The sequence below is a fragment of the Arachis duranensis genome, chromosome 4, assembly GCF_000817695.3.
Source record: "Arachis duranensis cultivar V14167 chromosome 4, aradu.V14167.gnm2.J7QH, whole genome shotgun sequence".
In the NCBI taxonomy this organism is placed as follows: domain Eukaryota; kingdom Viridiplantae; phylum Streptophyta; class Magnoliopsida; order Fabales; family Fabaceae; genus Arachis; species Arachis duranensis.
The window spans coordinates 117,558,110-117,581,655 of record NC_029775.3 but is presented as its reverse complement, the minus strand read 5'-3'; the positions used below and the strand labels follow the sequence as shown (position 1 = coordinate 117,581,655).

At 30.9% G+C, this 23,546-nt stretch overlaps 3 protein-coding genes across 5 annotated transcripts; 1 reads left to right on the top strand and 2 right to left on the bottom strand.

Annotated features, from left to right (window-relative positions):
- Positions 1-7,412: 7,412 nt before the first annotated feature.
- LOC107486612 (protein LONGIFOLIA 1-like) lies at positions 7,413-12,043 on the top strand. Its single transcript, XM_016107169.3, has 5 exons — positions 7,413-7,780; positions 8,794-8,852; positions 8,934-10,817; positions 10,892-11,027; positions 11,178-12,043. Exons 1-5 carry the CDS (start codon positions 7,633-7,635, stop codon positions 11,939-11,941), a joined length of 2,991 nt encoding a protein of 996 aa, XP_015962655.1. The 5' UTR covers positions 7,413-7,632; the 3' UTR covers positions 11,942-12,043.
- Positions 12,044-12,495: 452 nt separating this feature from the next.
- Positions 12,496-14,497, bottom strand: LOC107486613 (transcription initiation factor TFIID subunit 8). Of its 2 annotated transcripts, none has more exons than XM_016107171.3 (2): positions 14,213-14,497; positions 12,496-14,020 (listed from the first exon to the last, which is right to left on the bottom strand). In XM_016107171.3, the coding sequence occupies exon 2, from the start codon at positions 13,911-13,913 to the stop codon at positions 12,771-12,773; it is 1,143 nt and encodes a 380-aa protein (XP_015962657.1). In that variant the 5' UTR covers positions 13,914-14,020; positions 14,213-14,497; the 3' UTR covers positions 12,496-12,770. The 2 variants fall into 2 exon arrangements, with proteins under 2 accessions (XP_015962657.1, XP_015962658.1); XM_016107172.3 differs by having other exon boundaries at positions 12,496-13,933.
- A 4,096-nt stretch (positions 14,498-18,593) lies between these two features.
- Positions 18,594-21,606, bottom strand: LOC107486614 (transcription factor TCP13). Of its 2 annotated transcripts, none has more exons than XM_052259960.1 (2): positions 20,854-21,606; positions 18,594-20,364 (listed from the first exon to the last, which is right to left on the bottom strand). In XM_052259960.1, the coding sequence occupies exon 2, from the start codon at positions 20,133-20,135 to the stop codon at positions 18,993-18,995; it is 1,143 nt and encodes a 380-aa protein (XP_052115920.1). In that variant the 5' UTR covers positions 20,136-20,364; positions 20,854-21,606; the 3' UTR covers positions 18,594-18,992. The 2 variants fall into 2 exon arrangements, with proteins under 2 accessions (XP_052115920.1, XP_015962659.1); XM_016107173.3 differs by having other exon boundaries at positions 18,594-20,348.
- Between the last annotated feature and the right edge of the window lie 1,940 nt (positions 21,607-23,546).

The following is a 23,546-nucleotide window of genomic DNA, read 5'->3' as shown; positions in this document are numbered from 1 at the left end:
CGAGAATGTTTGGTAAAAAAAATTTAACCAAAAACAGTTATAATTTATTTTTTTTAATATTTATTAATTATTGTAATGATTAATGAATATTAAATAAAATAAATTTTAGTTTTTTTTGTCCGTCTCCCTAGCATTATTGGTATTAAAAATCGCATGACACTTAAACAACATAATTATGGCAACCTTTATAAGTGCTTGTCATTCTTTAATTACTCTATAAAATTAAATTAGATCTATTACATTTGAATTGAATCCACCAAATTCTAGTAAATTATTAACGCGCGGGGGAATCTTATTATTTTGGACCGATGAGTATTTAAATTGTAATGAATCTTCACATGAAACTGTAATGAGCTTTCGGGTTTGATCCTTGGTGATCTGATCTGTATGTCTATTGAATACTATGATTTATATTTGACTTTTTATTAGTTAGCAAATTATCATAAAATTGTACAACATTTTGGTTTTAATATTCTCTAAAATTTATTGCTTTGAATGTTCGTGACAATGAACATGCTAAGTAAGCACGTGACATCTATTATTGATGTCAACTTCATTCTCGATTTCCTTTTTCCATGTATATGATAGAGAATTTGTCAGAATATTGAGAAGGTTTGCGTTTGCAAGTGATCATCACTACTTAATTAGCCAGGTCCATAATCTTCCACGTATAAGATATGAAACTAAAGTATTTTATGTGATTCAATTATTATTGGAATTGTGAAATGAAAGTGAAAGGGAACCGATTAGATTACGGAAAGGTATAAAATATTAATATATTATCTGTTAATTTATTGTTAATAATAATTAATTATTATATTTTAAATATATATAAAAAGATATATTTAAAAAATATATTTATAAAAATATTTTTATTAGATATAATAATAAAAAAAATATTTTTATTAGACACTTGTACAAAATTATTTCTATTAAATACAGTTATAAACAAAAATTAGTAAAAGTTAACAGAAATACTATTAATAACGTAGCGGAATTGTTAGATTATTAGTGTTATGACTTGCAATTCAAATTAAAACAAGAGAAGGAAAGAAGCAAGTTAGTGTTGATTTTGTTTAAGTTGTTGGAGGATATTGTAATAATAATTAAACTAGTACCTACTAACACATGTAAGATTTGAAAGGCTGTCTTCTCATGTGACATATATATGATAAAGGTCTAAAGGATAAGATGGAATCAAAAAGTGCAATTTGCCTCTCTAACATGCTTTGTCCCTAGTTTAATGCTCACACAATTTTGGGACCCTTTTCTGCATTATTCCTTAGAATGTGAACAATATTCTAGTTTTGCTCACTTTTGAGCTTCCTTTTATCATAACATCAATCTCTTTCATTCTTTGATATTCCCCTATATTTTTCACCTCCCCCTCTAGCTATCTATATATATATTGAGTAAAGTGGACAATAATAATCTCTCAATTTAATTTATTATGTAACAACTATATATATACATCTTTTTATAAATTTATTAAGTTAAATGCTTTAACAAGCCTTTAATCATTGGATTATGAGTAAATTAAGTACCACATATTAATTACCTAACATTATATATATGTTAGTTAGTTATCAAATTAGGTAAATGTCATGAAGATAGATATTATTGGTAGATAATCATATGGTATGACAATATATATAATTATTAATTAATGGGGTCCGAATGAAGCTTCTTAATTGTTGGACTCATTAGAGTTTGAGAGAAGTAAGATGCAGATGGCTTGCTTGCAATTCTAATTAGCCTAAGTAAGGAACCTCGTGATGCTTCACTTTTTACATGTGATTGTGTATCCCCTTTTCAATTTCCACCTTTAACCATAGATCACCATCAATTCCTTTAGGTATGTAACGTCAATCAATGATTAAATATATAATATAACGTTGATGCTTATTAATTCCATATTGGTACAATATTAGCATCATCTTCAATTTAACCGTTATTAATTGTTATATAATGTTTATATGTATTTGGTTGATGTGGTTGAATTAATTAATCTATTTAATTGTGTATATGTTATATTTAGAACCTATATATATTTTCATCATCGCGGTCACTATCATAGACTACATTACTATATATTATATAATACTTGATGTTGAAGACTTAGTTTCTCTCATAGAACAATCCACATGACCTTCATGCAGTGTATGATTATTATTGTACTTCATCATGATTTTTTGGAACCACCATTAGCCATAAATTACTAGACACAGAATCATGAGGAATTTAGAACAATTAAAACTTTCACAATATTCGGAGGTGGCCTATTGATATACGATAATAATCCCCTTTATTAACATAAGATATTTAATTACTTATAGATTAATTTTTATATCTTTCCTTGTTAATTAATTATATATATACTACATCACATACATGATATACAGAAAAATAAAATAAAAAATATAAGAAAAAAAAACAAGTATTTGAACGAATGATTTTGAATTATGGTGTAGAGTCCCAAATTAATTTGAGAGGAAAACGAAATATGATTAATAAAAACATAGATACCTCTCTTTTGCATTACATATAATAAATATAGCACCAGAATTTTATGTCTAAAAAATTTAAAATTCGATCTTCAGTAAATTTCAAAAATAAAAAAATAACATAAAGTAAAATAAAAACTAAACCTAATTGTATCCAATAATTCATCAATTATTTGCAAAATTAAACATAACTGTATATTTCTCTTTATAGCTGATTCAACCTAATTCTACTATATTGGGAAATTGCACCCCATCTTACCTTTAATTTGACAATTATTATATGCTAATAGTGTGGATACAAAATTTCATTATAGTAGCATTTATGAAGAGGACTATTCCATCTATATTGCATGGACATAATTAATGGTATAGTATAATAAGTTCATGATTCGTTCATCTACCTTACAGATTTTGCTTAATGCAAAACCTAGCTAGAAAACTTTATTAGGTCACCACTTAATTAGGTTAATGCAATTGCTAACAAGCCAATTTATTATGGCAACATTATTCCCCAAATTTATATCGTTACATGCGCAATTAAATGTTGTTTGGACTTTGGAGGAAATATATCTTAAGATAGAGAAAATGCATTCTTAACTAAGGTTCTTCAGCAGAGCGTGACACAGCTATTAATGTATGTTATGCAGTTTCCGGACATTAAGCTGTCCCAAATATATTATTGCAACTTTGTACCTTTAAATAATATAATTAGTAGTACAGTGTATAGGGAGCCTATGGATTTAAATTAATTAATAATTAAATGTGTATACTGTAAATTAAAGTTCATATATATAAAATATCTTCTGATCTGTATCATTAATGAAAGTTCATATATTATATATATACTCTTTCTTTTTCAAGTTATTAACTATTTACTAAAAGCATAAGTAATTAAGAAAAATAGAAAAGTATTTTTAATATTATTTTTCTTTTATTAATTCTCCATTTTACTAATTTTTTCTATTTAACAATAAAAGATATAATAGATAAAAAGTAATTAATAATTTTTTAAAATTAAACAATATACCTAATTATAAAATTCAAACAGAAAAGAGGTAAATAATTTGAGTAAGAAGGATAAGGAAATTTATGGAAGGATATTTTAATTAATTTACACACTTTTCAAACTTAGCGGCTATATAACATGTACATTGCATAATAATCATTAGACTTACAAGGGGTTCTGTGAATAATCGAATATATAATTTCACGGTTTCAGAAGCTAGTGTCTTATTTAAATCATTATTCTACAAAGAATTTTTCAAAACTGTTATATATTACTCTAAGACAATGGTTAATTTTTGTTTTAATTTTCTTGGAATCTATAAACAAATAAGTAATTAAAGAGCGTATATATGAAGAAACGGTGTGAATGCTTATAAAGATTTACCTTGATGATTGATGTGCTTTAAATTATTATTGCCCTTGAGTATATTATAATATTGCTGCTAATTATTTTTTTTTTATCATTTTATGAATTTCTGGTGTACTAAAATATTGAAGATCAGAACCATTATTTGTCCTACTTTATTACCACCAACATAAAATATTGGAGGATGTAACGTAATCTCTAATTATTCTTTCTCTGATATTCATAGCATATAGATAGTATTCCAATAAAATCTCAACTTTATCTCTTCTTCCAATACTATATAAAGTTCCTAGCTAGATTGTATGTGGAATATAGATGACACTCATCGTAATGTTTCATTCTATAGTTGGGAGCAAAACAATTGTGATTGATGTGTAAAATTGGGTGAGGCTAATTTAATTTCAAAAGTTAATTTAAAAAGTAGAAAATATATTTATTTATAATTTGTTTAAAAATTTTATTTACAAGAGATGTAAGATTTATAATATTGATAAAATATGATATTAAAAAAAAAAGAACAAACGTTTAAAAAAAAACATAAAGAATTGACTAACTGTTTATATTTTAAATATAACATAAGTATAATTTATGATGCACAGATACGGAGCATGACACGACACAGGATACGCCGACACGCAAATTTTAAAATCTTATAAGACATGATGACACGCATACATATAAAATATAAAGTATTTTTTAGATAAATCGTAATAATATTTGGATATTTTATTAATATTAAAACATAAATTAATTTTTTTAATATTTTATTTTAATTATATAAAGTATTTAAAATATTTTTTGTTTTAATAAATAATAATATATATTATTTTTAAATTTATTTTAAGAATACATGTTAAAAATAAGATTGGACACGCTGAATGGTATTTTGGTGTATCCAAGCGTGTCCGAAGAAGAATTTTTTATTTTTTATTAAGACACGGTTGGACATAGACACGCGTGTCGGACGAGTGTCGGTGAGTGTCGTATCCGAAATGTATTCGACACGCAGACCCGTTAACTCAGCGACGTGTCCATACTTCATAGAGTATAATTAAAGAATATTAGTCACTTAATATTTATCAACCAAATTAAACTTGTGCCATGTGTTCTTACCCCAAGACTTTATGATGTTGTTCAATAGGAGAAAGCAAATTATCTTTTGTGCTGATTCTAGTTAATTCAGTAATTTTTATAATTAAGTAGTTTAATGAGAGTGTTGATGATGCAGCAATAACATGTGGTGGCTTTTATCTGCAAAAGTGGGAGCAATAATAGACCTTAAGTTTGCGGCAAAAAACTGATACCCAAAGTAGTTGAAAAAGATTTGGATGGTTTAATTGAATATTATGAGAATGTTAATTAATGGTCCAATTCCACAATCAAGAGTGAGCAACTTTCTATGAATTGCATAATATTAGTGACTACACACACACATTGGACAAAGGATTTAGGACCACACTACATTTCTATGCTTCTGCTAAAATGTACCAACTAAAAAGCACATAACCAACCATGTTGCCATGGAAGTGAAACACTCTTTGATACTTGCAACGTTGGTAACTACAACGTAATCAATATTTCCTATAATGTTTTTATTCAATTCCCATTTTTAACAAACTTTTGGAGGTAAGGTTAGTACATTATTATTGACCTCTCTTTCAATTCAGACATAAATATGAATGATTTATTATTAGGTAAAATGTAACATTCATGTAATAAATAAAAATACTTGAATTGAATACAATTAAAACAATGTTAAGACTCTTTTGCATATTGAATGGTAAAGTGAAATGATAGCAGCTCCATTTTGAGGCCAGGTCCCATGTATGGGAGAAAAAGCTGATGAAACTAACCATCCAAGGGCAATTTGGTGAAAGCATGAGCAGAGGGATATGTATGGGAATGCTTCAACATACACTTTAGATCATGCAGAATTTCACTCAGTATATGTAACAATGTACCATTTCAAAAAATAAAAAATATTAAAATTATTCATCATCTCTTGGCTTGTTTTATCCTCCTTCTTTCATTTTCTCTGACAAAGTCCACATGGTTAAGGAGAGAGGTCCAAGCCACAGACCCACCACGTTGTTTTGTCCACATGGAAGTGCTAGGAAATGACCATAGAGCAGATCTGACCCTTCTGACCCACACATTCACTTCCATTATTTAATCCAATCTCACTTAGATACTTTCCTATTTCTTTTCTTATTCAATCACACTTGTATAAATAATTTTCAAATTTAACTATCTAAGTCTTCATTAGATATATCAATTCTATATGTTATGTACTTGTTTTTTAAATATGTTTTTAAGAATAATTCTGTCTTTGTATAACATCAATGTATCAAAATGTAGATACATACACTACTACTCTTATAATTATAACAGTAGTGATAGGACCAGCAGATTTTGTGATTTGTAATCATTATTAGTATTTCTAATGGTATGAGATTATATCTAATAATATGAAATTACACACTTTTTTTTAATGATTAAATGCTAACTAGATTTTAGTAAAGAAAAAGTTTAGGGGACATTAATTTTATTAAATTTTGGCCAGCATGTAACCAACAGAGAAAGATGAGCCATTGGATGAAATTTCACACCAATCTCATACCATTAAATCATCATTGATGGCTATTTGATGGCTATCAATCACAAAAGTTGCTCACCCCTAACATTGTTCTTTAGTAAAAATACTAACTCCTGAGACTTTTTCTAATTCTAATTTTTATTTAAAATAATATTACTACTCTTTTTACAAAAATTTAAATCTTTTATTTTAGTCTTTTAAATTTTCCAGCATTAATTAAATTTCTTCATAATCAACATTTCTCCCAAACTCTTTTTTATTTTCATGATCTATTATGATTTTTCTAAATTGTGGCAGTCCCAAATCTCCACTAAACATTTTTTGTTCTATATTATTCTCATGTTTATGTTTATAACCATCATAATCACTTTAGGAAGAATTGAATAACATATTTCTTTTGAAAAATAAAAAAATTACTCTTGAATTCATACACAGCCTGTTATCTTTCCCTGCTTCTCATGTGTCTTTTATTAAGCATATTAAATTTTTAACAACTCCTTCAGTCTTCTCTCTATCTCTGATGCACTCGGATTTTGACACCCCAAATTCCACCCATTCTTTCCCTCTCTCTTACGTAATGTAATTAAAAAGTTGTCACTATTACTTTCTTATATATTCTAAGCAACCTATGTTTTTATTTTTTTTATTTTTCTTGTGATATATATAATAGTAAGGTATACACCACAATACAATTCCTCTCTATAACACAACACACTCTGGCCTCTCTCTGCACCTGCTTCTGCTTGAGCTAACAAAAGAAAAGAAAATTAAAACTAACCCTTTGTTCTGTGTGCAAACCCAGATAGAAAACAAAGAAAAAAACAAAAACATCTCTTCTTGGGTCTATCAAATTTTCTCTTCAATGGTGGATGCTAGCTACTAGCTAGTGCTACAACAAAAACTTTTCGGATTGCTTTGTTTCCTCTTTCTGTGCACATGCATACACATGAAACAAATAGTACATGCAAATTCTTAATGTACTATTCTTGTTGTTATTATTATTATTCTCTCCTTTGAGAACTCTAAATTCTTAAGGCTAGTTCAAATTCCATAACACAAGACCTGTTTGTTTGTTCTACATTAAAGAAGCCTTTGCTTGTTGACTCTATAAGCATCATTCTTGAACATTGAAGCTTTGAAGGAAGAGAAGTCAAACAAACATGTCTTCAAATAAGGTATTGAAATCAGTGAAAGATGAAAACCCAGAATTGCAGAAGCAGATTGGTTGCATCACTGGCTTTTTTCAACTCTTTGACCGCCACCGTTTCCTCACTGCCAACACTCACCAAACACCTTCTTCAACTTCAGGTATTCTTCTTCTTTTTGTGTTCATAGAAAAATTTGATTGATATGAACATTATTCACATCTGAGTAGGACAACTGCATTATTTATATTTTCTTTTGTTCTGTTTCATTTTCAAGATTTTTGCTTCATGGAATCTTAGTCAAACATGTTTGAAGAAGAAAATTTTGATGAACATGAACATGAACATGTGAGAAGGACTAGTCTTCGTACATACATAAATTGTTTCACATATATATCACGTGTATTGAGGTGGAGAGACTTTGTTGGTTTGCTGTCCTTAGAAAATGAAAATTTTTCACCTTAGGCCTTCATATAGTATATAGTTTTATTTCTTTTATTTTTTACTACACAAAATAAAAGAAAAAAAAGAAAAGTTCTCTAGTGAAAATGAATATTTTCTTCCAACAGTAAGGGACTGACACAATTAACCTTACATTATGTCAGTAACTTGTCGGATTGCATAGATAGTTCTGTTTTCTTTTCTTTTCTTCTTCAGTTTTCATTTGTTTTCGTGTGGAGTGATTCCGGTGGTTAAAGTTCTCTGACTCCACTTAGTTACTAGATAAAAAAGCAAAACATTTAATTTACTAAACTATTTTTTTTATTTATTTATTTTTTCATTTTGGTTCCTTACTCTCCAAATTAGATTTGACAGAAGCTGGTAACTGGAGTTAAATTTTGGAGATGAGCACTTTCTTTTCTTTTTGTTTTTATTTTACATCTATGTATTTTCAGAAATCAGGTTAGAATACATATTCAAGTAATGTTCACATCAGAACAAAGTTAAATATTCACATTTTTTAAAGTGATAATTGTAATATTTAAGTATTTTTTAACAATTTGAAGGGTATGAACATAACAATTAACCTGTAATTGTTTATGCTTTCTTTGTAGCTTCAACATGAAAACATGTCCATAGATATTATAGAAGTGATCTGAAAGGAATAAAAAGTGAGTTGAAGATAATATCGGAGAAGTTTTTGATACTATAACTGAAATTTCCTTTCTTTCTCAGGTGAAAGCAGTAATGGCATCAAAGAGCTTAATGCTAAAAACACAATGCAGAAAGCAAAGGCAAGATAATATTAGAATAGTAGTTTAACATGAAAGAATTTTAGCAGGATGAAGTAACAAACTTAATATTGTGATTTTCAGGAAAAGAATTTAAAAGGTTCCAGAGAGAAGCAACAATTCTCCACAGAGTCTTCAATAACTTCTATGACTTCATCATCTTGTTCATCTAGCATGTCGTCCCTCGAGTTCAACAGGACAATTCAGACCGAATCACTGTCAACCGGTCGAATCAATGTTCTTGAAAACTCGAATTCAGAACTATCATTGAAGCGCCTTGACACCCCAACACAGAAATCCATTGACTTCTATGATATTGTCAAAGAGTCAATTCAGAGAGAATCTCATGGATTATCTGTGAAGACTTTGCCTAAAGAGCAAAAGAAGGGTCCGAATCACACCTTGAAATACATCGACTCGCCCCGGCCTCTGCCTGCCCCAAAATCTGTCAATGCAGGAGTTATGATCTCCAATGAAGCATTCCATAATCTTGCTAAGTCTAAGAAAGCGCCTTGGGATTCGCCCCGGCTGTCTTATGATGGAAGGGATACACAAGATAGATTCAAAACTGCAACAAAGCATAAGGAACTTCCAAGGTTTTCCTTGGACAGCAAGCAAGGATCCATTGGAGGTCTCAATGAAGGAAACAAGTCTCGCAACCTATTGAAGGGTCCACAAAAAGGACATTTGAGAAACTCCAGCTCAGTGCTTAACCAGCCACAAGAACCAGATACTTCGAGAAGATCATCCAGTGTCGTAGCAAAGTTGATGGGACTGGAAGCATTGCCAGAATGGACACAAACTTGCCAGACTCCACCAGCGACTGCTAGTTGCTACAACAATAAAAATGAGCTCTTGGAAAGATCTAGAACAAGCGATGAATACAAGCAGCACCAAAGCTCTGTATCTCCAAGAAGTAGCCAGGAATCTACCTCGGCTCGATACAGAATTGATGACTCGATCACAAACACAACACCATATTCGCGATTTGCTCTAGAATCAAGTCCATGGAGGCAAACTGATGCAAACCAAAGTTCTCAACTGCAAGTTTCCAAGGGAAGTGAATCTGATGTGAAAGCCTCAAAGTCCTGCATATCTGTATATGGGGAAATTGATAAAAGGCGGGCAGAACTCGAGTTCAAAAAGTCTGGCAAGGATCTCAGAGCCCTTAAACAAATTCTTGATGCAATGCAGAGATATAAAGATACATCTGGCAGTACTAGTGATCAGGCTTCAAAGTCTCCATCTTACAATAGAAAAATTTGCAGTCTCAATCAAGGATCAAAGTTACAAAGTACAAGAAGTCGACAAAAAGACTCAGAGTCTGTCACAAGTGAGACATCAAACACAAGCCAGGGTAGTGAATTGCCAATATTCATCATGAAACCGGAAAAAGTTGCTAGAAAATCCAGCAATCCTTCTTCTAAAGGAATTCCAGTTCGTGGTAATGGAAGATTGGCTGAGAAGCAAACAGGCAAAGATGTCAGTTCAACCATCAGAAATGTCAGGGATCCTTTTAGTCAATCAATTCCTTTAGCAAATAAGGGTAATAACTCGAGAACTTCAAAATCGATGCAATCATTGAAAGTTCATCAAGAAAGCAATGGAGAAAACACTAGTTCTGGTAACATAACAGCTGCTAGGAGTCCAAGGGTACAGAAGAAGTTTGGATTGGAGAGGCGCTCTCCACCAAGCAGCCCATCTTCAGATTCTGGTATTAGCAGAAGGCAGGAGTATAGGAACTCTTTGAGGTTTCCTTCTTCCCCAAGTACAACACCAAGACCGAAATTGCACGAAAGAAATGAATGTTTCAGCGAGCCTAGCGTCCATTGGAGGGATTTTAAGGCTCGTGTTAACTTCATTTCTCCAGATTTTGACAAGAGAAGCAGTGATAGAGAAATCATTCGCATGGATCAATCAGGAAATACTAATAGCTCTTCCATCCAGCTTGGCAGCCTGAATCAAAATGTAAGTATTTCTTCATTGCATTGTTAGATTTTGCATCTAATCCAATTGCTTAGTCGTTCTTTTATTTTGATCAGTGTTCAGGAAGCTCTAAGGCTGACACAATGGTTACTGTAGAACAACCAAGTCCTGTGTCTGTTCTTGATCCTGCATTCTACAGGGAAGACCCACCATCTCCAGTGAGAAAGAGATCAGACATGTCAGATGATTTAGGTATTCAACTTATATTTCATCATGGATAATCTAAGTTCATTTTCAGATTAATTATTTAAGCTAATACACTTTTTGGTGGCATTACAACAACAATAACTCAGGAAACAATTTTGAGTTACATTTTAATTCTCCTCAAATTTTCTCACACAGGTGAAGAAGTTCTAAGTGCTGATGAAAACAGTGAGGAGAACTCTGTTGATCTTCCTTTATCCAACACAACAAAAGCTAACTTCATCATTCATGATAGAGACTCGAATACCCAGAATTTCATTCAAATTCTTCAAGATATCAATCAGAATGATGAGAAACTCACCAGTTTCAGTGACAATAAGGATTCTGACCATAAATATATAGCAGAAATCCTGCTAGCATCCGGTCTTCTTAGCGGACGCACCTCTAGCCAGATTTCTCATTCACCAGGTTACTTGATTAACCCAAACTTATTCTTTGCATTAGAACAAATGAAAACACACAAGAAGGATTTTAACAGTGGCAAGATTATTAGTCCAGAGCAAATGCAAAGAAAACTCATATTTGATGTGGTTAATGACATTCTTGTTCAAAAATCATTCTTGGAGAGTTCTTATACTCAGTGGCGCCTAACAAACCAGCTACCAGGTAGAAACCTACAGGGGAAGCAGCTTTTGGATGAGGTATGCACAGAAATAGACCAGTTACAACCTCAGAAAAAGAATCTTGACTTGGCCATTGAGGATGAGAATTTGACCAGTCTCTTATGGGGAGATTTGAATTTGATGCATCACCCCACAGTTTGGACTAACAGCAGCACTGAGATACCAAATGTTGTGTTGGATATAGAGAGGTTGATCTTTAAAGATTTGATAACTGAAGTTGTTAGAGGAGAATTAGCAAACAGTGCTGGTAGGCATTGCAGGCAATTACTGTTTCATTAGCTTGACCCAAAAAGAGGAAAAATAAAAAGTTCCAATCTTGTGTGTCACCCTTCAATACACACAGTTTGAAGAGAGGCTAATAAGCTGCTTAGTTGAGTTTAACCCTTGTTTTTTGTATAAATTATTGCACATTTTAGTGTCTTTCTTTATGTATTTATGGTTCATGAGTTCATAAATACATGCAGAAATACATGATTATGTATATCAGTATCTAGTTTTCACTACAGCGCCTTCTCTAAACATAAAATGGTGTCGGTTCCTCCATCTCAACTAAACATTATTATACCCTCAACTCTTATGTTCTTATAAATACTATACTGCCAAGGCATCATTAGTATCTGTAATGTCGGAAGTAGAGCAACTCAAAGCAAACCCCATAAATAAGCAACTCTATACTCTTTGGCAGAGAACAACCATAGATTGAAAAAGTAGTACATGATGATAAAACTGTTGTGAAATTCCCATCATTGATATATGCGAATTTTAGAATGGAAGTTGTTTTTAGTGTTGTTGGCAGGATTTCAAATAATGCTTTAAAGAAGCAAAAACCAAAGTAAATCGGAAAAGATGTTATTTTGATACTTTCTATGGGATTTCAGTCTTGCATGTTGCATTGATTTTTAACACACGAATTCAAAGCATTTTCCACATATCAGATTGCCTAGTGCACATACTCGGAAGATTGTTAGAGTGGGAAAATGCCTGGGGAAAAATGTAACATTCATTTCAATAGTATCAGTCGCCTAAATTTCAATATCCCAGAACTAGCTATCATCACATTGTCCTGAGAAAGTGTCGAGTATACAGATCCTAGTTGAAGCAATCTCATTTACAATTGAACAAGCTGATCTGGATTTTCTAGAGATTCCCTCAGAATTTTCTCAGCCCTTCTTTTCCTGTCATCCTTCTCATCTTCCATTGCAAACCACGGCAAAGTCCTCTGATGCTCCTTTTCAGGACTCAAACCTGTGGACCTTCCTAAGAATCTGTTTCCTACCCCAATCTTAAAACGAACCCTAGGGTTCTCATTCAAAACACGTGTTGTCTGATCTTCACCGGAATCACAGGATGTGCTCTTCATCGCTTCAATTGCTGGAGCAAACGTCTCTAATACTGATACGGATTTATCATCAAGGAAATTCCTTGCGACAGGATTATCCAAAGCGACATTGTTGAAGAGCTTAGTAGGAGGAGCAATAGGAGCAACTTCCTTTTCCCCAACTTTCAAAGGTGGTGCAAGGAAAGGATTACCTTCCACAGATGCTTTCTTTGCCTTGGCATCATCCGGGTCAGCGAAGGTGGGATTCTCAAACATACCTGAGACCATCTGCTGCTGCGAACTCAACAGAGACCTATCCCCCTTATCGTTCTCTCTTTCTTGCTCAAATTTGCCATTGGCAGCATGAGGGTCTGCTCCTCTTGCATCCACTGTAGAGTCAAGTGAATACGTCTGTGGATCAGGGAATGCAGGCAGCCAGGCAGGAATATGCTCAGCAGGAGGCACTTTTCCTTTTCGTGAAAAACTTGGAGTCAGCTCACGATCTTTCACGATTGGAAACCGGGGAACAGGATGTACAAATGGAATTGGTTCAACTTCATTGACATACTGAACGATTTCCCGAACAGCACCAGAATCCTCAAGGCAATGGTCAACATCAGAAGCACCTGAAAACCCTTGCACATATACTAAATCCTCCAACCCTTGAATGACATCAAAAGCATTGGATTCAGTCCTCCCTGCAAGATTAGCATAGTAATGAGCAGATCTCCCAATGCTCGAAGCATATCGAACAGCGACATCAGACAGCGCCTCAAGGGCTGATTGCTGAAACGAATGAAAACCTTGACTCTCCAACAATTGTGCTACCGCGATCTTCGCGATTGCCTGGGCAAAATCATCAGCACCTGATTTCCTCTTCCATGTGCTGGGCTTCTCAAGATGCCTTCCAGTCTTCCCACCACCATTGCTCATATTCAGCACACTTCATATCACTTTAAAACCCGAAAAATATTATCCAAATCACTATTTCTCTTCATTTCCAGAACTCACCAAAAAATTGAAATTCACCAACTTCGCTTCTGAGAAAATTTAATTTTTTTTTTCGGAAAAGAAAAAAGTGAACTTCAGCTAGACAGAACTTTAACTAATACCAACAATATCTTATAATTGAGCTACAAATCCCTAACTAGTAACTACTCCCAGGCTGAACTCTATATAGAAAACAATTTCAGCTGAATAATTAAAATTTGAGGGGGGAAAGTGAAGCTTACCAAGTTACCAGTAGATGAGAAGTGCTGATTGGATCTGAGGGCATAAACGGAAGATCGGTAGATAAAATTGGGAAATTTAGGGTTTGCGATTCGGTTTAGCTTAAACCCTTTGAAACCCTTGGATCGAAGACATCATTTGACGCAGAAAGAGAAAGGAGCTTGAAATGGAAAAGAGAACTTCGCTCGTAGACCCGATGCGATTTCGTCTTTAGAACCCTCTAAAGTTTATTGCGAAAATTTCGAACATGAATGTAGAGTGTAGTCAATAATCTTGAATCTTCGTTGTCGTGGAAAGTTGAAACGGCGTCGTCCTAAACGTATGGAACCAAGCCGCGTAAATCTAGAGAAGAAAAATACTGTGTTTTTAAATTAATTATTAAAAAATTGGATAAATTACGTATTTAAAAGATATAAACAAAAAGATCTATAAAAAATAAAAAATAAATATTAAATATATATTTTTAAAAATGTTGCTAAGAGGGTTGATCAAATTCCTATGGCTCCTCCCATCTTTGATTTTTCCAACCTTGATGCATGTTCCTATTAGAGCTTCCATTCCCTACAACAATATTGGAACCAAACTCAAAGCGAGAGGAGTGAGAATTCATAGTAATTATCAGAAATAAGGGGGAAAAAGGAGAAACAAATAAACAAGTAAAAGAATATATATATATATATATATATTTTTTTGTCTACCTATTTACTCTATGATGATTTCCTTTGTTAAGCTTCTAACTCTTTTTTTTCATAGATGAAGACATGTTAGGGTTGTTTTCTTGGACCATTATTTCTATACTAGTAGTATAAGTCCTTAGGTGTAGTCTTGTAGTCAAACTATTTATCCTCTTTTAAATTGTAGTCTTATAGTAAAATTATTTATCCTTGTATGTGTTATGTGTGAGTTTTACCAAAAAGACAACTTATTGAAATGCAAATGAAATTATATATGATTTTCCCTTTCTCTTTAAATCAATTGTAGTTCTATCCTCACAATTAAAATAAAATTAAATCCTTATTTCAAATAAATGATAAAATCATGTCCAAAGAATATTTTTCTTTTCCGATCCATGCACATTTTTGCATACACACAACATTGATGCATGACTTAACCATTCTTCAGAGTTGTATTGATTCTAAAAAGTTATCATATGATTCTTGTTATCATAAATTCTATGTATAAGCGAATTTGTTCATTTTTTTTCATCAAAGGTCGACGGATCTGATTCTGGGAATGGTCGACAACAAGGAGAGAAGGGTGGATCGACAGCCACGCGAGTCAACGGTGATAGAGTAGAGCAGGATGAAATAGGGAAGAGATTCGAGCGCTCTGCACTCTCCTTTTGGTGAGTTCTTCGAATTATCGATTGTGGGTATTCTGAAGAAATTTGGGGGTAAAATCATCTGCAACTGAAAAGAAATTAGCGGCAGCCATTCTGACTTCGACACTAAATAAGAGAAATTCGATGTCGATAGGCTGATTTGGATGGAACCGCAATTATCTACCGTGAATTACTGCATTTGAAAATTCCGCAAATAGTTTGTCGCAGGCATCTCCCGCATCTGCATCTGTTGTAGTGAGTAAACATGATCAACTAATTTTTCATAAAAGTAAATCTAAACTATTAACAATTTTTTAGTCAATATTAGTTAATAGTTAATTTTTTATATTAATTATATATATTGACTAAATAAAAAAATATTCTATTGGTCAAATAGTATATGACGCCTTTCGTAATATATAAGGTTTAGGGCTATTATAAGACAAATGTATTACACTCTAATTATATTTATACCATCTTTAATTTTTATGTATGAAGAATTTCTCAAACTCAAATATTTCTTCAAGACACCAATGTTATGAAAAGATGTGAGGGTAAAGGGAAAGAAGGATAATGTGTAATGATGGGAGAAGAGGAGGAACAGACTGAGGTAGATTTGTTATTTCTTTCTATTATAATTTTAAATTAATTGCGTTTAACTAATCTTGATATAAAATGTAATAGTAATTAAATATGTATAAAATACCTTTTATATCAATACTACATACATACAAATTAAATAATGGATAATAGTTCACCTTCATGGTAATTGAAACACTGTTGTTACAACACAATCTTAGATGCTAAATTTGTTGCCTAGTTTGATGTATTTTTTATGAATACATGATGAACGTTGGAAGCTAGCTAGTGAAGGCTAGCCCCATAAATGAACTATAGTAAATTATAAGAGAAAAGTTAAAAGGCTTTTAAGCTTTACTCCAGTTTGGATGACCAATTTAATTAAGCTCCTTTTGATAAAACAACTTAAACAATAAATGACTTTGATAAAAGTAACTTATAAATAAGTTATTTTGTATTTAGATTTTTAACTCTAAAAGTGCTTATTTTATAAAAATGTGATGAAAAGTAGAAGTGTAATGAGAGAAGTCATTTTTTTAACTTCTCTATAAACTCCTAAATAGCTTCTTAGAAAGTTGCAATTTGATTTTGAAAATTGCACCAGACATTAATACTACTATTTTTCATAAGTCAAAAGTTAAAAAAAAATTACTTCTAAAGTTCTCCAGAATAGTTAATAACATGACTATTTTAACTTTCTGTATTTGATTTAGGCTGAATTTATCATAATATTCTCATGAATTTGAATACTAACTAAATTAAATAAGATTAAGATTATCTAAAGTAAAAAAATTGATAAAACAAAAAAATAAGACTCTAATTACCCTTAAATTAAAGTAGTAAGATTCATACATGATAGAAATTATAAATTTAATAGTAATTAATTTATTATTTTATTATTTTATAATTTTTCTCACTAAATGATTTTTTTTGGCTAAATATGCATGACTCCTTGTAATTACTTATTCTTTTTTTTTTCTGTCTTGTTTTTATTGCGTTGTACTGTATAAGAGCATATTCATCATTGTAAAAATGGTACAACTGATATATAAATAACACACCCACCAAAACAAATAAAAAAAAGGTTGAGAATATGTGAGATCTAACAAGCTAAGTTATAAACTTGCCAGTGGATATATATTTACACACAACCTGTTAGTGTAAGTATAAAATTCATCATTTAATTTTCCTGGAAATTATATTATAGCCTTATAGGGAATCAATTTTTAAATACTCAAATCAATCTAAGATCATTAACTAAAAAAAGATAGACATTTGTCACTCCAACTACCATGTATTATATTAGTAGTATTTCTATTGTCTAATTAGTTTTGATTAGTAAAATGTAAAGACTTTATTCATCTAATAATAATAACTATATATATATAAGAAAATTATGCAAGCCACCTAACAATAATAAACAGTTCTCTAAAAACCCTACGAGAAAATAACTTCCTATGATTAATACACAAAGCAACCAAGTGAAGCATTGCATCTATAAATCTTTAAATGCTGGCTGAAAAAAAAAAAAAACACACACACACATTCACACATATTTTGATAAGGTAAAAAAAGTTAATAATGGAGAATTATTAAATAAAAATTTAATCAAATTAATTAAATTATTTAATAATTTTTAACTAGTGAAATTGACTGTGCTTAAATTTTCACTTTTTAATAAAACGAAAATTCCTTACACAAGGAAATAATTATAAGAATATAACTTCTGCTTACTCTTATAACAGTAGCTAATGATAAGAATTTAATGTTTTTACAATCTATATGTCTTCATGTGCAATGCATTCAAACAAACTACATAGCAAAGTGTGGAACCTAAACCATAAGTCCATAATGTGCCATAATATTTTCTCATCAACACTGTTTTTTCCCCTTCGATCTTTTTCATAGACAACCCTTTTTTTTCCTTTTTCTTTTTCTTTTCTTTTCTTTCTTCTTTTTCCCCTCTCTCAAAAGGGCTAGACACATTCTGAATTTGTTCGGAGACAAAGTAGACTGAAGGAACAGTACTTTGAACTTTGTCTTCATGCGCATTTTTCTTTCTTTCTTTCTTTATAGTACGTAGTACTATATATAACGTGATTAATCTCAACAAAATTCCCTAATAATGCAAACCAACAATACCCTCTTTATGTACCTCTACCCTTTGCTTTGACAGCATTTATATGCTATACTTTCTTCCACTATAACAACCATTCAATTCTAATAATTTCTTTGATTTCTATTTTTTTAAACCAAAAGTGAAAACAACAAATAAAATCATATTATTTTCGTAATTCTCTTTAAAAAATTATAAAAAATAATCAAAGAAAAAAAAAAAACTAGATAAGTCAGTTAATATTTTGAGAGACAAATTTTTAAATCTTAAACTCTAAACTATCTATAATTGATGCATTTGTGTTCTTTCATCTCATGGAATAGAAACAAACAAAGATTTAAGAGATTAAAGAAGTAACAACATTGTAATTAAGACTGTAAATAATGGTGCCATGTCTTACAAATAAAATGAACAAGGTGTGCACTTGTTCTCTTTGTTATTATGCAAGAGAACTACTCTTAGAAAGCCAAAATCTTAGTTTATTAGACCATTCAACAACATGTAATAAAAAAAAGATTCAAACTAAACGAGCAAAAATTCAAATAAATAAAGCCCTACTTAATTCAAGAAATTAAAGTAGAAAATCCAAAAACATGCATTCACAAACGACATGGTTATTATTCAACCAAACCTTAGCTTGTCACTAATGGAGCTTTTCCTCACACTCCTCCTTAGCTTCATCCATGCATATATTTTAAAAGGGAAGAAGAAGAAATAAAATTTGGATTAAGTTTTGTACCATGCATGAATTCTTGTAGAATCATCATCACTTGGAAGAAGGAAAATGGTGATCTTTGTGATGAGATTGATGACTACTACTTTCTCTTGTGTTGTGAGAATGGTGGAGAAGGATTGGAGTGCTCATCATAGCCAAGCTGAAAGATGGAAGATTATTTGTCAAGAGATTTTGATGAAGATGATGAGAGGTCAACATCTGATGATACTGATGATGATGATGATTGATTTGTTGTTCTTGTCTTGGATCCATTGCTTCTGATGAATGTGAAGGGAAGTATGACTGTGTTATATTGTTCCCACCAGTTGATAAGGACAATGTTGATGGAAAAGGCACAACATTAATGCTTTGCAAATCTGTTTGGTTTGTAATAAACCCATGATTATGGTTTCCCAATTGAGCAACATTAACATCATTTGATGAGTTATGTTGCTCAAATTGGTAGTTACCAATTGGCATAGTATTCAGCAAACCTAGGAATGAAGGATGATGATGATGATTTGTTGTAGAAACAACATTAGCACCTTCTTCTTCACCTTCCTCCTCTTCCTTGTTATTGTTATCCTCTTCAGTAACCATTTGATTATTATCTTCTGATGAAGCTTGTTTAGTAGATGATGATGACTTTGACTTGTTATTATTCCACTTAGAATAATTCTGTGCTAAACCTTGCCACTGATGAATGCTCCTATTGATATTGAACATTGAGGTGCTAGCTTCATTAGTATTGATCATAGAATTAGAAGATGATGATGGAAAACCACTAAGGTTAGTGAAGGGATTATTGATATGTGGCAAAGGTGGAAGCTCATCAATTTCATGCTTAGCAGCATTTAACAACCAATCAACAACCTTACTAGGTTGATTAAGCCCTAACCTATCTTGAAGATCATAGAGCTGAATTGCTGTTGGAACTGAAAGCCTCACACGCCTGTCTCTCAACCCTCTTATTGTGCAAACCTTGCTGTGCCTGTCTTTTCCTCCAAATGCTCTTGATACCCTAACAATTCTTGGATCCTTCAACCTTAGCCATTGTGATGATGATGATGATGAAGAAGCCTTTGCTGCTGCTGCTGCTGCTGATGATGATGCCTTTTCATGTTGATGATGATCACTACTCTCTTGTTTTAGTGGAAAATCTGATGGGTCTTTTGGACTATTACTGTTATTCATCTTATGTAAATGTCAATCTCTTTCATTGTTTGTTGCTGCTGCTGGTTCTTGCAGAGTTTAGCTGTACTTTCAGTACCTTTTGATTCTCAATAATTTTCATCTGTTCCTCCATGTATATATATCTATATCAGACAACAATAGTAATGAAATTAATTCCTAGATGTTAAGTCTCTCCACTGTTGGATTTGATGGTTGTCTCTCTTAGGTATATATCTGCAATATCGGATACCTAAAAAAATCAAGATAACATAAAGTGTATATAATAGGATAAGGTTGAAAAAGCTGCTTCATCCATCATATCATGCATGAAATTTTAAAATATTTTACTTAAATTATTTGTAATAAACAGATATGATTCTTATACTGTTAACAAGTATATCATTTAGAATATCTTCTACTATTTAGATTATTCTAGAGCAGCAAATAATTAAACCTGATCTGTCTTGAATTATAGGACATACAACATACAATTTTGCACAAAATTATCATAATCAAAATTAATTTTGGTTAATGAAGCTAAGGCATGGAAAATTCAAGTCTGAAAAATGATGTGGTACATGGACAAACTAAAAAAAGAAGAAGCATTTATTAATAAGAATAACATAGAAAATATTAACTATTATTAGAATAATGTGGTTTCACATAGAAAACATGTGAAATTGAATGTATGCAGATACAAAGTTACAAACCCTAGTTATAGTGAGAGAAGGATACTTACTTGAACACCTACCACACTGTCTGATCTGACACCAAGGACCATAAGAGATGATGGAAGAAGTGATGAAGAAAATTAAGCTTGCACTACTACTATGGTTTGATTCAGCAAGAGAAAGCTAGAAAATTCTTATGGAATTTTGGTTGGTGTATGTCATTGTTATTATTGAAGAGAATAATAAAGTTTGGGTGTGAAGAAGTTGAAAACTTGCATAGCATAGAAAAAGAAAAAGGAAGTAGATGCCGGAATTGAACCAAACCACGCCGCACTCAAAGATAAAGCAATGGCGCATGGGATGCCACGTGGCACACATCCCCTTATTGGTCAAATATAATTAAATGGTAGTCTCCATCTACCTTATCATTTTTTATTATGGTCAAGCATTATCAATAATCATTGCCATACTAGTTACATACTTACATAACACCTGCTTCATATATTATATCCTCATCATCATCACATGTTTAATCATTAATTAATTTGTGACAAATGAATTGAATTTAATATATATTTTCTTGGAAATTAAATCCTTAGGATTATGAAGGTTAAATAATAATAATAACCCTAAAGTGGACCATTGTTAATAACACATACATAGACATATATATAAGATGTAGAAAAGCGGCTAGTCACACTTTATCGACAACTACAAAAGGTTAATTATGTGACTGAATTGCATCACATGGGGGTCCATGGGAGCAAGCCAAAACCGCACCAAGTTAAAATGTACTTACCCATGAGACCACAACTTGTTACAAAAACCAATATTCGCATGCCTCTATATCTTCTATCTATATATTAGTACAAGATTTTCTGCAAATAGTATATTAGTACAAAATTTTACAAACTTTGTGATGTATTATTTTTATTATATTCATCATGAAATTAGAACAAAATTAAAAACTTATTTTTTTAATATCGGCCAATTTTTAATGTTAAATTTTAAATGATCCAAAACATAAATTAAAACATAAAAATTAGTTCTATATATATACTTATTTTATGGGAAACGATTGCAAATGATACTCAATAATCAAAATTTTGATAAGAAAAAGTCATTACTATAATTGTGAGAGTTTTGTTAAGTTACACTTAACTTTTTGGAAAAATATATAGAAAGAAAACGTTTGCCACATACATACACATTTTTGGAAGATATATGCATGCTTTAATTTTGATTCTTTCTTACTCAAAGGTAGGGTAAAGTTAGGAAGGGAATTGAAAAAGAAATAGGAAATAAAACAAATAAAAAACACGCGAAGAGAAGCATCACGAGGAGAGGATTTAGAAGACAAAGAGAGAAATCAACTTTAGATAACTAATAGTGATACTCATAAAAGTTGTGGTGTCTAGTCCATTGCGCAATTGTCATGTCTATGTGTATGATAGCTACTTGGGACAATAATTGAAAGCTACTCGCTTTCATAATATACCAGTTTAATTTTAACGTACTAATAGAATAAAAAAATTTTTAGTCGTATAATTATATTTATGTTTTTAAATAATTTTTTATATAATTAATAAAAATAATAATTATTTTAATAATTTAATATTATATAATTATATATACATATAAAATTATTTTATAGTGTCGGTATATTAAAATTAAATTTGGACGGAGAGGGAGAGTGAGGGACCAATTATTATGCATGTTATCTTTTATTTAAAACTCTCCACTCAAGAATTAAAATCAGGACCACATGCAAAAAACTCTTTTGGCAGAGAGATATGCATGGAGGAGGGGCAATTTGAGGCTTTTCACTAGCTACTTACATAAAGTAGTTAGTGACACTCACATCACAATAAGTGAATTAAATCCAAATGACGCATGCTTTCTCTTCAAAAGATTAAAGTCAATTATTAATCATGCATGTGTGTTTCTGTGTGTGAGATGCAGAGAAACGTAAGCAACTTCTCTTTTCTTCTTTTTCCTTCCCCATTTGGAAATTCAAGACTACTAAAGTATTTACTAGTACTATTCAGAGCTAACTTAAACAATGTAGCTAATAATTAAGTGTAAGGTAAACTGTTATTTTTGTTTAAAATATTTGCAATAAATTCCAATGTATTTTTAATCTTTTTTTTTGTATTTCAAACATTTTAAGTGACTCAATATTATCTATACCTTTTAACTCTATTAAAAATAATAATCATGTATATCTTCTAAAACTATGTAATTTAATAAAAAAGACGATCTTATATAAAAATAAGAACTTGATGACAATGTACAAACGAAAGAAGACTATATATCTTAAATTTTTTTATATGTTATTTTTTTTGTTTTTTAGTCCATTTTACTATTTTTAAAATTTATTCACAGATGGTAATATTATAGCAGTTTGTTAAACAATATTTATGATAAATAATCTCACCATATTTATTAATAATTTTTTATTGAGTTAATTAATAGTGGGATAATATTGAGTCATATTTAAACCTTTTAGACCATAAATATGAAGAAAAAAATATTAGAGACAACATACATTACTATTTATTTCATATGTTTAGAACAAAAATAATATTTTATTTTAGATGAATTATATAAATTTTAAATTTTAATAACATGAAATCAATAATGAAAAACTTTTAAAAAATGTTTTAAATTGTTGATAAAAAGTATTTTTTTAGGACATTTAATTTATTAGTTTACAAGCTAACTCAAATAACAACAATATAATTTATAATTTATATCAATA

What these genes read in the sequence shown, in the direction of transcription:
- LOC107486612 (XM_016107169.3), top strand. Translation starts at nt 7,633, where the DNA reads ATGTCTTCAAATAAGGTATTGAAATCAGTGAAAGATGAAAACCCAGAA. An exon ending in AACACCTTCTTCAACTTCAG is followed by an intron (nt 7,781 to 8,793) that starts GTATTCTTCTTC and finishes TTTCTTTCTCAG; the next exon opens with GTGAAAGCAGTAATGGCATC. An exon ending in TTGGCAGCCTGAATCAAAAT is followed by an intron (nt 10,818 to 10,891) that starts GTAAGTATTTCT and finishes TATTTTGATCAG; the next exon opens with TGTTCAGGAAGCTCTAAGGC.
- LOC107486613 (XM_016107171.3), bottom strand. Translation starts at nt 13,913, where the DNA reads ATGAGCAATGGTGGTGGGAAGACTGGAAGGCATCTTGAGAAGCCCAGC.
- LOC107486614 (XM_052259960.1), bottom strand. Translation starts at nt 20,135, where the DNA reads ATGAATAACAGTAATAGTCCAAAAGACCCATCAGATTTTCCACTAAAA.